Source organism: Littorina saxatilis, linkage group LG16 (genome assembly GCF_037325665.1).
Source record: "Littorina saxatilis isolate snail1 linkage group LG16, US_GU_Lsax_2.0, whole genome shotgun sequence".
Lineage (NCBI taxonomy): Eukaryota > Metazoa > Mollusca > Gastropoda > Littorinimorpha > Littorinidae > Littorina > Littorina saxatilis.
In genome coordinates this window covers 12,761,359-12,778,447 of record NC_090260.1, presented here as the reverse complement: position 1 = coordinate 12,778,447, position 17,089 = coordinate 12,761,359, and the positions used below count along the sequence as shown (strand labels likewise).

The following is a 17,089-nucleotide window of genomic DNA, read 5'->3' as shown; positions in this document are numbered from 1 at the left end:
GGGAACTGCCAGAGAATGGCAACAATGTGAACGTTTTTAACAAGAACAAGCAAAAGAAGGAAACTAGCAGGCACATGCCTTTAGCCATATATATTGCATTTACAGTAAATCAGATCTACAGTTGGACAGAGTCTAACTCATGTCTCTGAGACTGAGATTTTTAGTTGGGTGTTATACAGGGAAACTTATTTGAAGAATCCTTGCAGTCAATATGCTTTATCAGAAATTCCGCACTAATTTATTTTCTATAATAGAATTCTTGTTGAATGCTGAAGAAGATTAAAATCAGAATTTTACAGCTTTATTAGAAAATGATCAATGTTTCTGGGTTCTTTTAATGATAGTGAAACCAAATGCAGGAAATGCACATATTTCTACACCTGGTAAAGTTTTGATTGCCTTCTAAATTGAAAATAAGAGATAGATTAGAATAGTGTTATATCACTTCAGGGAAAAGTGCTCTTGAAATGTGGGATTGTGATCTCTGGTAAGGCCTAAAATGCAATGGGAGAGCAGAAGTAGTGAATTGTTATGCAAGACCAACTGCCATTTTATTAGAAAGGGGAGTAAGGGGTCCCAAGATTTCTGACGATTGGTCAGGTTTCTCGCCGAGTTGCGACAGGACTAATGTCAAAACACTGTATTACTTGATATCAAGTGGTAGTTGTGTAAGAATCTACTGAGTGAAGTAGGAGACTCAGTCTGTTGTGTTCTAGTTCAGGGATGTTTATTTTTATTTAAGTGGAATTAATCTTTGAAAATAGATTGAACAAGATCTGAAAGGTCCTGTAACTAAGATTTAGATTTTGGAAAAGCTGTGAATTTAACGCAGAAGAAAGTAGTCCTCTCTAAATCTGTGTGTGCAATGCTCCTTTGTAAAGTTGTAACAGAAAGTTAGCAGTACAGCATACTGTATCAACAGAAATTATTATGAGCATAATGTGCACTTTGTGGCTGATTTAGCCAACAGAGAGTTTAGGAACTCTACTACTTGTGTTACCACATTGGAATAGTGAATAATTGATAATTTCGGAAATCAGAAAACCTATTACATCACAGCCAGTATTTTAGACAATAATGCGGGGTTTACAACTTGGGATGCATATCCCGAAATAGCTGCGGTTTTCCTCCAAATATCTGTTACAGTCATAAGGAAGGATAACTTGCCATTACTAGAGAAGTATACCGCTTACAAATTCAGCCAGGGCAAAACAAGGTTGGAAAGGGGCAGTCGCTGTACTTACATTGCTTTGGACGAAAGGTTTCAGCACTTACATTGAGCAAAGTATACCGGCAAGACAAGCCACTAAAACACTTTGCGGTAGCCGGCGCTGCAGCCTGGCATGGTAAGATCAATGGGGTATAGGAAGGAAGATGTACTCAGTGAATCCGTGCAGCTGGAAATCCGAGTCAAGCCGTATCAGTCGCGTGTTTACAGCTAGTGGAGACTGAAACCATGATTGCAGTGACTCGTCTCAAGTTTGTAGACGTCAAATAAACTGCAGGGTCGTTCTGGTCTTTCGCTACCGTTGCGCCGGTCGGGTGGTTGTACGTGAACGAATGGCCAGTGGAGAGGTAGTGACTCTTCTCACATTTGAAGACGTCATATAAACTTCAGGGTCGTTATGGTCTTTCGCTACCGGTGCGTCGGTCGGGTGTTTGTTCGAGAACGAACGGGCGCGTCCTTTGCTCAGTTTGGTCTTGAGCTGACAAGGTTCGTCGGTCCCCTTGATGAATTGAATATTCGTCATTAAATGGTCTTTTTAAAGCAGCCCATAGAAGCACTGTTGCCCGTGGTGCATGTTGTGAAGACGTTTGTGTTTTCCAGCTGGGTTGGCAATTGGAGACCAGTGGAGGCCACTTGTTGGGTGATGGACCCAGATTTTGAAGTTCTGTTCTTTTAAAAAGTGTTACTGTTGTTGAATTGTTGTTCAGCCGGTAAGCTGAACTCGGTTGTGGTTTACAAATTTGTTCCACATTTGTTTACATATAATATATATCCTTGTTCAATGGTTTAGAAGGTAAGCTGGACTTAAATGTTTGATACCCGTTAAACACTGAACTGTTGCTGTTCAGTTTTGGATTGTAATTGATATAAAGTGGGTTTTATGTTCCCTAAATTCATCTAATGTATATTGGGGAATGTACTCTTTTTATTCACATTGGGATTTCTATAATTCCATAGCGGGCCGTGGTATTCTCAAATCTTCTGACAAAGTACACAAGTTATTAAAGCATTGAATGAATCAATTTCCAATAGTGGCGTCAGCAAAATATAAACTTTTTGCTAAGTTACCAAACAGTCTGGCCTGGCATAGTACAGTTAGGATAAAGTTAAATGGAACACTATATATTTTGATAAATAATAGCATTATTTGCAGCACCATTATAGTGGGAGTTAATAAAGAAGAACAAGTTTAAAACGTTATTTAGTTAAGTGCCGGAAAGTAACATAATGGGTCAAGTATGCGATAATAGATGAAGGCATTTTAGTCAAACGCATTGATGTTTTATGTCAATGTCACCAAGACCTATCAAAACAAGGAATCTATTCAGATCCTTCCTTCCATATTTTCAAATGCGGCAGGACAAATGTCTGTGTTGTGGTGTGGTGTGGTGTGTTATTTTGTGTTGTGGTGTGTTGTGTTGTGTAGGTGTGTTGTGGTGTGTTGTGTTTAGTCTTGCACACCAGAAGTCTGTTAAAAAAACTTGTTTAAACCAGAGGAAGGAACATTACCCGCTATTACGAGCTAGTCGTGTGACAGAGAGTTTTCTTGCACACGAGACTGTAGATGTTTCACGACGGCTTTAGCCGGAGTGAAACAGCAGCAGTCGAGTGTGCAAGAACACTCTCTGTCACACGACTAGCTCGTAATGGCGATTATGTCTCACAGCTTCAAGAGAGGAGAGAACAAACACGTTTTGCGTACTCACGCTTGATAAACCTAAACACAGGAGCAGCCATTGTGGAGAGATCTACTTTTTGACGAAAGTGAACGAACAACTGAACTATGAATGACGTCTCTGTATATGTGAATGACGTCACAGTCATCGTCACAGTCTGTATCTTTTGAAGCATTCCATTCTTCATGACGTCTTTCTGTGTCTGCATCCGCGAAATGTTTGTTCTTTCCGGGGTCTTTGTCATCTATGTTCAGAACTCTGTCCTTCTAGTTTCAGACTAACAGGCCTCCTGAGCGAGCCACTTTCCAAGGGAAGCTAAACTCGCGTATGGAAACAGTACTGTAGTCTGGGATGCCGTTTTCAGTATTCTCAGCGTTGAAGGATTTGTAAAGAGAAGACACGACAACAGCAGGAGAAATAAAAGTCGTGTGTGCATTTTGGGGTTTTTGGAGGGACGATTTCGAGTTTGAATCCGTTCTTGCACATGCTCCAAAGCGTGTAACATACAATCTTGCACACGTTTGCTTTAGTAGTGGCAAAGAAGGAAAGCGTGTGACATCCTGCAATCAACACCATACATATTTCAAAATATGATAGAACCTTGGATTCATTACAAGGGGACAGCAATCTTTTTGGAGAGGTGAAGAAACATGTTTTGAAAGTAAACACTTCAGGCCAAAGCGAGAGGTAGTGAGTTCGACCCTGGGTCAGGGCGTTAGCAATTTTCTCCCCCCTTTCCTAACCTAGGTGGTGGGTTCAAGTACTAGTCTTTCGGATGAGACGAAAAACCGAGGTTCCTTTGTGTACACTACAATGGGGTGTGCACGTTAAAGATCCCACGATTGACAAAAGGGTCTTTCCTGGCAACATTGTATAGGCATAGATAAAAATGTCCACCAAATACCCGTGTGACTTGGAATAATAGGCCGTGAAAGGTGAATGCTCGCCCTGATAGGCTTGAGGTTTGCTGGCCGATGTGAATGCGTGATATATTGTGTAAAAAAAATCCATCTCACACGGCATAGATAAATCCCTGCGCCTTGAACCCGTGGTTGAGATATGTGCGCGATATAAATTGCATAAAATAAAAATAGATAAGAAAAGTGGATTTTCATAAACAATGACACAATATAATGATCATCCTACGTATATAAAGAAGATGTGTTTGAATCAGTATAGTTACCTACTATCCCGTATAAGACAGTTGTACTCTTCTTCTCTGTCTGTGACATCATTGCAATATACTTTTTTTACACCCCCGGTATAGGGGTGTGTATAGGTTTCGGTCGATGTGTTTGTTTGTTTGTTTGTGTGTTTGTTTGTGTGTTTGTTTGTGTTCGCAAGTAGATCTCAAGAATGAACGGACCGATCGTCACCAAACTTGGTGAACAGGTTCTATACATTCCTGAGACGGTCCTTACAAAAATTGGGACCAGTCAAACACACGGTTAGGGAGTTATTGGTGAACTATAGTATGAGGGGGCATCTTCGGATATTCCCGGCGTTCTGTTACTATTTTTAGAAGGTCACCGCAGTGTCCAGAACGTAAATTGGACCCGTAAATTATCCTCACTGTAAAAGTGCAAAGGTCGAATCAATTTATAGCCACGCGAAAAATACACTCTCATCTATCTCTATATATTTATACAATAGATATAGATATATATATATATACGGCTTCTGTGTGTGTGTGTGTGTGTTTGAGTGTGTCTGTAGAAAACACCTGTGTATTGCACAGTTCTGTTTGTGATGTGGTACCTAGGGCGTCGTCGACAAGTATGGGACTCGGTGTCCGAACCCTCCCCCCGTGTACACTACATTGGGTGTGCACGTTAAAGATCCCACGATTGACAAAAGGGTCTTTCCTGGCAAAATTGCTTAGGCACAGTTAATAATTGTCTACCTATACCCGTGTGACTTGGAATAATAGGCCGTGAAAGGTAAATATGCGCCGAAATGGCTGCAATCTACTGGCCGTATAAAATTTCATCTCACACGGCATCACTGCAGAGCGCCTAGAACTGTACCCACGGAATATGCGCGATATAAGCGTCATTGATTGATTGATTGATTGATATGATCAGGAATGGCATTATGGCCCCTGAATCATGTTCGTGCTAAGGACGGGGGTGTTTTTCCTACCTCGGAGGAATTTCTTGTTTTAAATATACCGATTTGAGACTGTATGTTTCTGTTTTCTTTTCCTATCAGTATTGTAATATTTGATATTTTTCTTTCAGAAATGGCTCTGCAAGAGGAAGTCACGCAACTGTATCAATGTAGGTATATAGCTCTTGTACCATTTCACCCCGGTACCACTGTTACATCGTGTTTTGTTGTCATAAAAATATATACATATGTGATGTTTACTCTTAAAAAGTAATCACAATTAACAAAAATAGGTTAATTAATACTGCGATTATAATTTATGAAACCGATCCAAACATGATTTAACCTTATTCTTTATCATTTCCTGATTCTAAAAACATAGATATATATAATATTTCGTATTCTAAACAAGCTCACAAAGTTAACAAGTCGCGTAAGGCGAAAATACAATATTTAGTCAAGTAGCTGTCGAACTCACAGAGTGAAACTGAACGCAATGCCATTTTACTCGTAGCATCAACTTTCACGAAAAGCCGGATATGACATCATCAAAGACATTTATCAAAAAAATGAAAAAAACGTTCGGGGATTTCATACCCAGGAACTCTCATGTCAAATTTTGTAAAGATCGGTCCAGTAGTTTAGTCTGAATCGCTCTACACACACGCACACACGCACATACACCACGCCCCTCGTTTCGATTCCCCCTCGATGTTAAAATATTTAGTCAAAACTTGACTAAATATAAAAAGAATACAGAAAAGTGCGCTTTCCTGCTCAGCCCAATACGCTACAGCTATACGCTTCGTTTTGCACGTGACAAGTGAGCGATTTCCTTCTCGCGGGGATTGACGAAGCTGTATTGCCGAGGTGAAAAAATGCAGTGCGTTCAGTTTCAGTTCGTGAGTTCGACAGCTTGACTAAATGTAGTAATTTCGCCTTACGGGACTTTTTATATTTAGTCAAGTTTTGACTAAATATTTTAACATCGAGGGGGAATCGAAACGAGGGTCGTGGTGCGTGTGTGTGTCTGTGTGTGTGTGTGTGTGTGTGTAGAGCGATTCAGACTAAACTACTGGACCGATCTTTATGAAATTTGACATGAGAGTTCCTGAGTATGAAATCCCCGAACGTTTTTTTCATTTTTTTGATAAATGTCTTTGATGACGTCATATCCGGCTTTTCGTGAAAGTTGAGGCGGCACTGTCACGCCCTCATTTTTCAACCAAATTGGTTCAAATTTTGGTCAAGTAATCTTCGACGAAGCCCGGACGTCGGTATTGCATTTCAGCTTGGTGGCTTAAAAATTAATTGATGACTTTGGTCATTAAAAATCTGAAAATTGTAAAAAAAAAAATAAAAATGTATAAAACGATCCAAATTTACGTTTATCTTATTCTCCATCATTTGCTGATTCCAAAAAACATATAAATATGTTATATTCGGATTAAAAACAAGCTCTGAAAATTAAATATATAAAAATTATTATCAAAATTAAATTGTCGAAATCAATTTAAAAACACTTTCATCTTATTCCTTGTCGGTTCCTGATTCCAAAAACATATAGATATGATATGTTTGGATTAAAAACACGCTCAGAAAGTTAAAACAAAGAGAGGTACAGAAAAGCGTGCTATCCTTCTTAGCGCAACTACTACCCCGCTCTTCTTGTCAATTTCACTGCCTTTGCCATGAGCGGTGGACTGACGATGCTACGAGTATACGGTCTTGCTGAAAAATGGCATTGCGTTCACTTTCATTCTGTGAGTTCGACAGCTACTTGACTAAATATTGTATTTTCGCCTTACGCGACTTGTTTTTTTATTGTATCCATCTTAATGCCTTAGATGGGACAGATTGTAAGACCAATGCAAGTTACCTGAAATTATTCACATTACAATTGAACATTCAAATGCAAAAATGTTCTCATCAACCTTCAGTTTTATTCTTTAACCCCCCCCCCCCCCCCCCCCAAGCGCACGGCTTGTTACATGTTTTTGATGACATTAGCAGCTTTAGGTATCTGTTTATTAATTTTATACCATAACGTCCTTCTAAAAATACGACAAAGTACTGTTGGAAAAAAAATGGTACAGGCGTACGGGCACGTTACACTCTGTCTGTATTCTGCTGTGCTCGTTATCTTCATTTTCTTTTTCTCTCTACTCTTCGGTTTAGCTTTTTATTTTTGTTACTTGTGCTGACGAGGACGATAAGTCGAAACCTGTTCTTGTTTTTGTATTCTTGCCGCTGTTTTCTGGTTAGTACATATTTATTATTAATATAATTAAACTATGGTTGGTTTTACTTTTGATTTACACGAGTTTCTCTTTAACTGACAACATTTTCCCCTACAATATTTGTATGATTTCACAACACAGCCAATAACGAATCTTATTATTACCAATCTATGTATTGGGTTAAGCTAGTTTTGTTTTTATCAATGATAAACATGAAGCGATATTAAAGGAGAAGAAACTTGTGCAACCGCTTGAATTACCTGTGTTTGATGTGCAACACTAAATCTCTAGATAATTTGATATCATCCATTCCTTCAAAGTTCAAGCTTTGTTTTACTTTTGATATTCACATAAAAAGAACTTCGAAACGACTCCTTAAACAAAATAGATACTTATTCTTCTTCTTTTATAAATTACTATTTGAGTGCAGTTTAAGATGTTTACTTATTATTGCTACTGGTGGTAATTGCATGCAAAGGCACGCAAGTCCCCGTCATGGGCGTCACAAGGGCAAATGGTTTGTGTCAGATTGGGGGTTGGAAAATGATTGCTTGGAATATTGCTGTAGGTTAAGAAAAAAGTTTAGGTCTACTGTTCTTGAAAGATTATTATACAGTAGGTCGTGAAATATGGACGGTTGATTTTTCTTTCCAGACGATCCAAAGGATTTTGAAAAAACAGCTCCATTTGTGCCTGCGTCTCCGTTCTGCAAAACAGAAGTCCACCAACACAAGAATGAAGCTTGGGACCCCTATGGTATTGTCTTCGTCTGTTTGTATTTCTCTTAATTTTATCTCGTTTGATCTTCCCGTCTGACTCTCTCTCTCTCTCTCTCTCTCTCTCTCTCTCTCTCTCTCTCTCTCTCTCTCTCTCTCTCTCTCTCTCTCTCTCTCCCTCCCTCCCTCCCTCCCTCCCTCCCTCTATCTCTCTCGCTCTCCCCCTCTCTCTCTCTCTCTCTCTCTCTCTCTCTCTCTCTCTCTCTCTCTCTCTCTCTCTCTCTCTCGAACAACTTAGTAAATTAGTGTCAACGAAAGTGTACCTCTTATCTAGAATTAAACACTTTCTGAATTGTCAAGCCAGGAAGTTATTTTTCACTGCTCATATTCAGTCTCTTATTGATTATGCATCCACTCTATGGGACTCAGCAAGTGATAATTCCCTAAAGCTACTCAGCAGATTACACAAAAGAGCGCTAAAAGTAGTATTACTCAAACAGACTACTCTCATCGACTCAGACTACATCAACATAGGGGTCCTACCTCTAAAGTCAAGAATGAATTATAACAAATGAATAATGATGCATACAATTATGACAGGAAATGCACCCGAAACCATTTGTTCTAAGTTCCCTTTGAAGAATTCGCACCACTTTATGCCCCGTTCCCAACGTATGAAAGGTAATTAGATTGGTATAGATACAGGTTTTACTGTTATAACAGTTGTCGCGCGGTCAATATGCTCATTTGGCATTTGGATCTGGCTCAGATGACATACTAGGGAAACACCAACCTGTAGAGAGGGGGATGTCGTTGGGGGACGGAGAAGTCTTTTAAAGCCTTATTGCCACTGTGTCCTACATGCCGTAATAAAAGATGTCACAAATTGAGTGACAACCTTCCTTTCCGAATTTGGCACACACTGTCTCAGTATAATTATGTGTTCTGCGCGATGTTAGAATCCGGTTTCATTCTAGAATGGACCGGGTACAGGTTGGAATTCTAACCCTGCGCAAGTACAGGGGTGCCATTCTAGAATGAAACCCTTGTTGCTGGTCCATTCTAGAATCGGCCGTGCGCAAGGTTGGAATTTGGGTCCAAGTTGGAATAGTCATTTCAGTTAGACTATCACACAGCCAAAGCCACAAATGTGGATTTTCTGTTTGTTTTTGTTTTTTGTGTGTTTGGTTGGGGGTTTTTTTCTCGGGTTTTTTACACTTTACTCAAAGACATCGTGAATTGGGATTGTGATGTTCTGAAAGTGATTACGATTTTGAGAGACACTCAGCACTGATCGCTACGAACGGAAATTTCCGGACTGACAGTGTTTTGCCGATCTCGCTTGTAACTTTTAATCTTATTCATATACATGAAGTTGGTCTTCTGAATTGTGAAGATATAATGTCATCTTGTTGACTCACATGCGAAGCAAAAGTGAGTCTATGTACTCACCCGAGTCGTCCGTCCGTCCGTCCGTCCGTCCGTCCGGACGTCCGTCCGTCCGGCCGTCCGAAAAACTTTAACGTTGGATATTTCTTGGACACTATTCAGTCTATCAGTACCAAATTTGGCAAGATGGTGTATGATGACAAGGCCCCAAAAAACATACATAGCATCTTGACCTTGCTTCAAGGTCAAGGTCGCAGGGGACATAAATGTTGTCTAAAAAACAGCTATTTTTCACATTTTTCCCATTTTCTCTGAAGTTTTTGAGATTGAATACCTCACCTATATATGATATATAGGGCAAAGTAAGCCCCATCTTTTGATACCAGTTTGGTTTACCTTGCGTCAAGGTCACAGGAGCTCTTCAAAGTTGGATTGTATACATATTTTGAAGTGACCTTGACCCTGAACTATGGAAGATAACTGTTTCAAACTTAAAAATTATGTGGGGCACATGTTATGCTTTCATCATGAGACACATTTGGTCACATATGATCAAGGTCAAGGTCACTTTGACCCTTATGAAATGTGACCAAAATAAGGTAGTGAACCACTAAAAGTGACCATATCTCATGGTAGAAGCACCATTGTATTTCCTATGTCTTGAATTAACAGCTTTGTGTTGCATGACCTTGGATGACCTTGACCTTGGGTCAAGGTCACATGTATTTTGGTAGGAAAAATGTGTAAAGCAGTTCTTAGTGTATGATGTCATGAAAGGTCAAGGTCAAGCATGTGAGTCGTATGGGCTTTGCCCTTCTTGTTTTTTTTTTAACTAGCTTTAATGTTCTATCAGGCATGCGCCTCTTAAGAACGGTGCTGCTTTGACCACAAGACTCGCAGCCATAGCAAACCCCTCGTTATGAGCGCCGACCACAACGAAAGCAATTGGCTGCGGTGGGCCCCACGAAAATCGGCAAAGGCGAGGCTAGTTTCTGTAGAAAATCGTCTCTGTTTTCTCCAAAATGACATATCATCCCATAACTGGCGTTTGTATTTCGACATAAGGTCTTGTGGCATCTAATCATCGATTTCATTCTTTCATTTGATTCATTTGTGAACGCTGAGCTTCGAGTATTTATGCTTTTCAGGGAAATTTTTTGAAAATTCTGACTTTCCACAGTTATTACGGAAAATCAAGCTTGTCAATCAAGATGCTGTGAATTGGAATGTCATTACTAATCATTAGTTGACCTCTGGCTCAAGTGGTGTCATCTTGCTACACGGTTGAATTGCAATTCGTCAATCTCTGCCGTCACTGGGCACTGAGAACGTCAGGAGCCTGTATTTTTTTCAAGGGCAATTAGAGGTGATTTGAAAGTATGACATGGTATAATGTTGTGATTTTGGAGAGAAACATTAATTGACTGTCATTGCAATGAGGCTTGGTCAGAAATAAAGGGTATTCACTGATTTTAAGCTACAATTCAGTTGCTTGGAAATGACAGACCTCCAATCCATTTGTAAATCAAGTGAACTCTCTTGAATGATTGGTACTTACTCTACAAATAAATGTGCACCAGGATATAATTCTTGGAACTTTGTTCTTTTGTGTAGTAGTAATGCAGGGTTGTAGGAGTTTGAAACGTGGGCATATCACAGTTTGGAAGGTAGGGATTCTGATAGATTAAATAAAAACTGTCAAACTTTTAGGCATGGAATTCCCCTTTGAGAGTATTTGTTGTGGTAGTACTACTACTATGAATTGCTTTCAATGTTTTCCCATAATATTATAAAACCAGACAAAAGTTGTTGTTGATTTCTGTTTTTGTTAATGTCAACTTTTTTTTAAACCTGTGACAACAGCTCTATAACTCACTCTGTCCTTCTGTTGGTCTGTCTGTCAGTTAGTCGGTCTGACCGTCTGTCTGTCTGTCAAAAAAATTGTCAAAAAACCGGACATTTCCGAGAGGGAGACAGCGCTGACATTGCAAGCGGCCGCAACCGGCTCTCATCACAAAAACAACTGCCTTGCAAACATTACCGCCCTTGTAGTCCCCCTTGCTATGGTCTGCCTTTGTTTATTGCGTACTCAGGAGTGTCAACTTTCTTGACATGACATGACATCGCAAGATCGCCAAATGATTTTTTTCAGGGGTAGACAAATCAGCCCCATTTTATCAAAGGGAAGGTGCAGGTGGAGATAATTCAAGGGAAGACAACTCTGTCTTACCTACAAACATTACGGCCCCCTTTATTCAAGGGTTTCATTCTAGAATGGCACCCCTGTACTTGCGCAGGGTTAGAATTCCAACCTGGACCCGGTCCATTCTAGAATGAAACCGGATTCTAACTTCGCGCAGAACATATATGCAATGAATTCGAAGAAACAATCTCAAAGAGAAGCCACACTGATTGTAATGTTTCATTGACAGATAACCAACTCATCAACCAGCTGAAAAAAGCCGGCTTGGACGCAGAAGTAAAACGCATCGTGAAAGTCCTGGATGAATGGCGGGGACCTAACCACGGAAAAGTGTGGATATCAGACACACTTCCGGCTGACCTGAACTTGCCCTTGACAGATGAAGATCATCCTGCAGAGAACATCGTGCAGGCTTTCTTCATCGGGAAGAACTTGCCGTCCTTCGTCTTGACCTTGTTCAACCTGCAAAAGGACGAATGTGGCCCTGACCTGGAGAAACACATTCACAAATACACAGTTGCAACACTTCAGGAGCTGAACGAGTCCCTGTTAGACTTTTGCCACGACAGATTTGCAATTCTGGGTTGCACTTTTGACATGCCTAACTTCAATTCTGAATCTTTGAAACGAGAGCTGGAGCGGAAAGAAGAAGAATGTGAGAAGTTCTACGACGGGCCAATCAACTTTAACGCAAAGGTCTTTGAGAATATGACAAAAGCTGCTGTGCTCCTACAAGGGACTTCCTGTGTAACTTGCTACATGCCTTCAAGTAGAAAGGTATAACCCCGTATTTGTTTAAAAAGACAAGTATGAGTATATTATCACTTATTAGTCTCACATTATATCAGCAATACTTTAATGGTAAAATTGTATCCAAAACGCTATAGCTGGGTTGTTTGAAACAGTGTCCCCAACATCAGTTGGAAAAACAAAATGTGTAAACATTTTTTACTTTTGTCTTTGTCGGTCTGGTTGCCAGATTGGTTTACTGTTGGTCAAGGAAGCAGGCCAAGATAAAAAAAAAATGTGCACGAGAAGAACCTATGCCTTTTTTCTTTCAAAAAACATTTACATTTTTTGCTTAACGCCCAGCCGACCACGAAGGGCCATATCAGGGCGGTGCTGCTTTGACATTTAACGTGCGCCACACACAAGACAGAAGTCGCAGCACAGGCTTCATGTCTCACCCAGTCACATTATTCTGACACCGGACCAACCAGTCCTAGCACTAACCCCATAATGCCAGACGCCAGGCGGAGCAGCCATTAGATTGCCAATTTTAAAGTCTTAGGTATGACCCGGCCGGGGTTCGAACCCACGACCTCCCGATCACGGGGCGGACGCCTTACCACTAGGCCAACCGTGCCGGTCAACATTTACATGAAAGTCTATATCAAGAGCATTTGTGATTTTGTTATTACGTTACATTCAAACACGAAATTGCAAACAGTTCTAGCTAAGCCTGCTACCTTAATCGTAAGCCTGAACTTGTCACATTACAAAAGTTACAGAACGTTAAAGGCACAGTAAGCCTCCCGTAAACCATCACAGAGCTCCCCTAGCGTCTCCATACAGTACAAGCATACTTCCATTTGAACGCTCACCGAACGGGAACATCCTGACTGCTTTCTGTCGAGCGTGAGAAATTTTCAAAGAATTTATTTTCGTGGACTTGGTCCTCTACAACAATGGCGCCTCGATTTGGTGCTGGACGGCTGTTATGAATATTCAATACCGGAAATCACGCCCGGACAGTAAGCCTCCCGTAAACCATCACAGATACTGTCAGGCTTTTACACACAGTACAAACACCCTTCCATTTGAACGCTCACCAAACGGGAACATCCCAGGTGCCCTACGTAAAGAGCGAGCAATTTTTAAAGAATTAATTTTGCAGATTGTCTCGAACACTTTTTGGACCCATCCTGAACTCAGGTCAAAAATGAGTTACTTCCCTTCGGGTCTCATTCTATCGATGTAAACTGGCGATAGCCGTGGATCGATGATTATCAGAATGTTTTTGGACCGTGGTGCGTTTTTGCGCTAGACCTAACTTTTAAAATCTAAATAATAAATTGACAGCAGAGCTTGTTACACAAACATTCTTTAATCATAAAAGAATTTGTTTTTCATCAAGACAAGATCAGTACAATTCGAAGTTGTGAAAGTTTGAAAAAAGAAAAGCCCGGAAGCAGGGTCACACAAGGGTCGTAGCAGACGACGGTTTATGCATATCGCCTTTCCTCTCAACAGTCAAAAGCCAACGCTAGAGTTCTTGTGAACCACAGCCGTTTGTTTTGTGCATAAAAACGTGCTATTGTAGATAAGCTCACATCGAGTCGCATTCAAATGACTAACTGACGACTACATTGTGAAAAAGGGAAACTGGATCACACGGGTTCACGATGGCTCAGGGGTAAGATAAACCACGCAAAAATAAATTCTTTGAAAATTGTTCGCTCTTTACGGAGGGCACCTAGGATGTTCTCAATCGGTGAGTGTTTAAATGAAAGGGTGTTTGTATTGTGTGTAAAAGCCTGCCCGTATCTGTGATGGTTTACGGGAGGCTTACTGTGCCTTTAAATGACACACATATATTACTCATTCAGCTCATATACCAGTCCATTCTCCTTGACCAACCATGGCGAAATGTTGTCCACCTGCTGCTTGAGTTTCTTGCTCACACCGGTCAGACTTCAGAAACAATACGTTGCAAGTCGGCGCTGAAGATGGAGGTTGCCATTCTGGAGACAGCCTGCCGAGTTGGACGGAGTCATCTGGTCACCATTAAATCCTCATCAAACGCAGAGGTCAATGACTGCGTCAGGTGAGTTGCTATGAAGTGCCTATTGGCAGGCCGACAGATTGTCAAATGTGGAGGTTTCATTTATTTTTGAGAAATCTGCGTTTGGTCGATGGTTTGGAATTATTATATTGTACGAAAACCCGAGTTCATATACTGCCCATTTTACATGTTCTGTACCATAATATTTTCAAAACATACTTGGATTATAACTGTCGGAGGCACATTTCATATTGTACTGTACTTCAAAAATGTCTTTGTTTTGATATCCGAATAATGCTAATTGAAATCACTTTGAAAGATCCAGTATAGTTTAATTTCTTTTTACGATAGCAACAAATAACATCCTTTTGCTCTGTGGAAAGCAACAAACATATAATGGAATTTGTCAGCCGACAATGCCTACCATTGATGACGGCACGAAAAGCATTGCTGGTCGAATATTGCTAGAAAACAATGCAATTCTACTTCTTTTTTAATGAAGTTAAACTGTCTCCATTCAATCGCCATTGTGCAATTCTTTAATTTTAATGATGGTCTTCGAATTTAAATGATTTGTTCTTATCTGTAATTGGAGAGAAATGTAATCAACATCTTTAACAATTAATGCTAATCTGTTGTTGTTGGGGTTTTTACATTTAGTCAAGTTTTGACTAAATGTTTTAACATAGAGGGGGAATCGAAACGAGGGTCGTGGTGTGTGTGTGTGTGTGTGTGTGCGTGTGTGTAGAGCGATTCAGACCAAACTACTGGACCGATCTTTATGAAATTGTCCATGAGAGTTCCTGGGATTGATATCCCCGAACGTTTTTTTCTTTTTTTTGATAAATGTCTTTGATGATGTCATATCCGGCTTTTCGTGAAAGTTGAGGCGGCACTGTCACGCTCTCATTTTTCAACCAAATTGGTTGAAAGTTTGGTCAAGTAATCTTCGACGAAGCCCGGACTTCGGTATTGCATTTCAGCTTGGTGGCTTAAAAATTAATTAATGACTTTGGTCATTAAAAATCTGAAAATTGTAAAAAAAATCATTTTTTTTATAAAACGATTCAAATTTACGTTCATCTTATTCTCCATCATTTTCTGATTCCAAAAACATATAAATATGTTATATTTGGATTAAAAACAAGCTCTGAAAATTAAAAATATAAAAACTATTATCAAAATTAAATTGTCGAAATCAATTTAAAAACACTTTCATCTTATTCCTTGTCGGTTCCTGATTCCAAAAACATATAGATATGATATGTTTGGATTAAAAACACGCTCAGAAAGTTAAAACGAAGAGAGGTACAGAAAAGCGTGCTATCCTTCTCAGCGCAAGTAATACCCCGCTCTTCTTGTCAATTTCACTGCCTTTGCCATGAGCGGTGGACTGACGATGCTACGAGTATACGGTCTTGCTGCGTTGCATTGCGTTCCGTTTCATTCTGTGAGTTCGACAGCTACTTGACTAAATGTTGTATTTTCGCCTTACGCGACTTGTTTGTTTTTGTTTTTGAACATGAACGACTGTGCGCCATGCTTATGTTTAGGAATGGTCTGTGGCAGTGCCATTGGTGAATATTTTGTTTTGTACAATAGGTCCAATTTGTAAGCCGACTAGTACCAATTTGTAACCCATCTTGATGTTTGATAATAGTGTTCGTTCTGGTACAGAAAAATGAATAACAAGGAAAACTGCAAGCTGAGGCTGGAACCAAGCGACGATATTGATGGTTCTTTTCGCGTCATCTCACAGCAGTCAACAATCATCTTCACGAAGAATGAAGAAGGTTTGTGTTTTGGTGGATAATTTATCTCCCTTCTTCCCTCCCTCTGTGTGAACGCCTGTCTGTCTGTCTTTCTTTCTGTCTCTCTCACGCACACACACAAACAGACACACAAACACACACACACACACACACGCATACAAACACATACACACACGCACACACACACACAGGCACACGCACAGCTCCCCCTCTCCATTCGCTCTTTGTCGCTCTCAATTTTAATCTTCCGGATCATGTTCATATCCGTATTTCAATCATGACTGTTAAAATGTGCCTACAATCCCCATATCAGAACAGAATTTGATAGTGAATTTAATAGTTACCGGGCCGTTTGCTATCTGTCTGTTTCTTTTCAGGCAATGCTACAGTGACTCTTATCGCCAATCAAGACACACCAGTAAAGGATGGAATGGACATGCCATAAGGCTTCACGAAGACTAATACACGTAATTTTCCTCTGTGTGTGTGTGTGTGTGTTTGTGTTTGTGTGTGTGCGTGTGTGTGTGAAAGAGATAGATGCTTGCTCAGCATGCTTGGTTTGCCACGGATACGTGCACGCACATGTATGTCCGTCGTACTTACTCAGAGCGTCAGTGTCTGTAACAGAATGTTCATGTGTCTGCATGTTTGCTGATACACGGTGTGTCAACTGATTCCGTTCATCCACCGGATGTTTCCGTTCATCCGCAGGATGTGTCCGTTCATACAGCCTCATTTTCGTCACTTGCTTCGGGAAAAACGTTGTGATAAGTCGTGTGGGCAGCGCGCTTGTGTGATATTGAAAGAATAAGGTAGCAAAATGGTTGGGCTATGTGTACGATAAGTACCAAGGTGCTAGTAAATCCTAATAATAACACACGCGGGCCGAACGTGGCAAAATTGCCTGATTTTTTAACATTTTCTTGTTTTTCTCGCTCTGGGGAAAGGGGGGAGATGGGATAGGGGAAAGG

At 40.3% G+C, this 17,089-nt stretch overlaps 1 protein-coding gene across 1 annotated transcript; it reads left to right on the top strand.

Annotated features, from left to right (window-relative positions):
* The first annotated feature begins 5,100 nt into the window (after nt 1-5,100).
* LOC138950420 (uncharacterized) lies at nt 5,101-16,588 on the top strand. Its single transcript, XM_070322158.1, has 6 exons — nt 5,101-5,183; nt 7,908-8,009; nt 11,791-12,338; nt 14,171-14,388; nt 16,024-16,139; nt 16,496-16,588. The coding sequence occupies exons 1-6, from the start codon at nt 5,147-5,149 to the stop codon at nt 16,561-16,563; spliced, it is 1,089 nt and encodes a 362-aa protein (XP_070178259.1). The 5' UTR covers nt 5,101-5,146; the 3' UTR covers nt 16,564-16,588.
* Nucleotides 16,589-17,089: the final 501 nt, after the last annotated feature.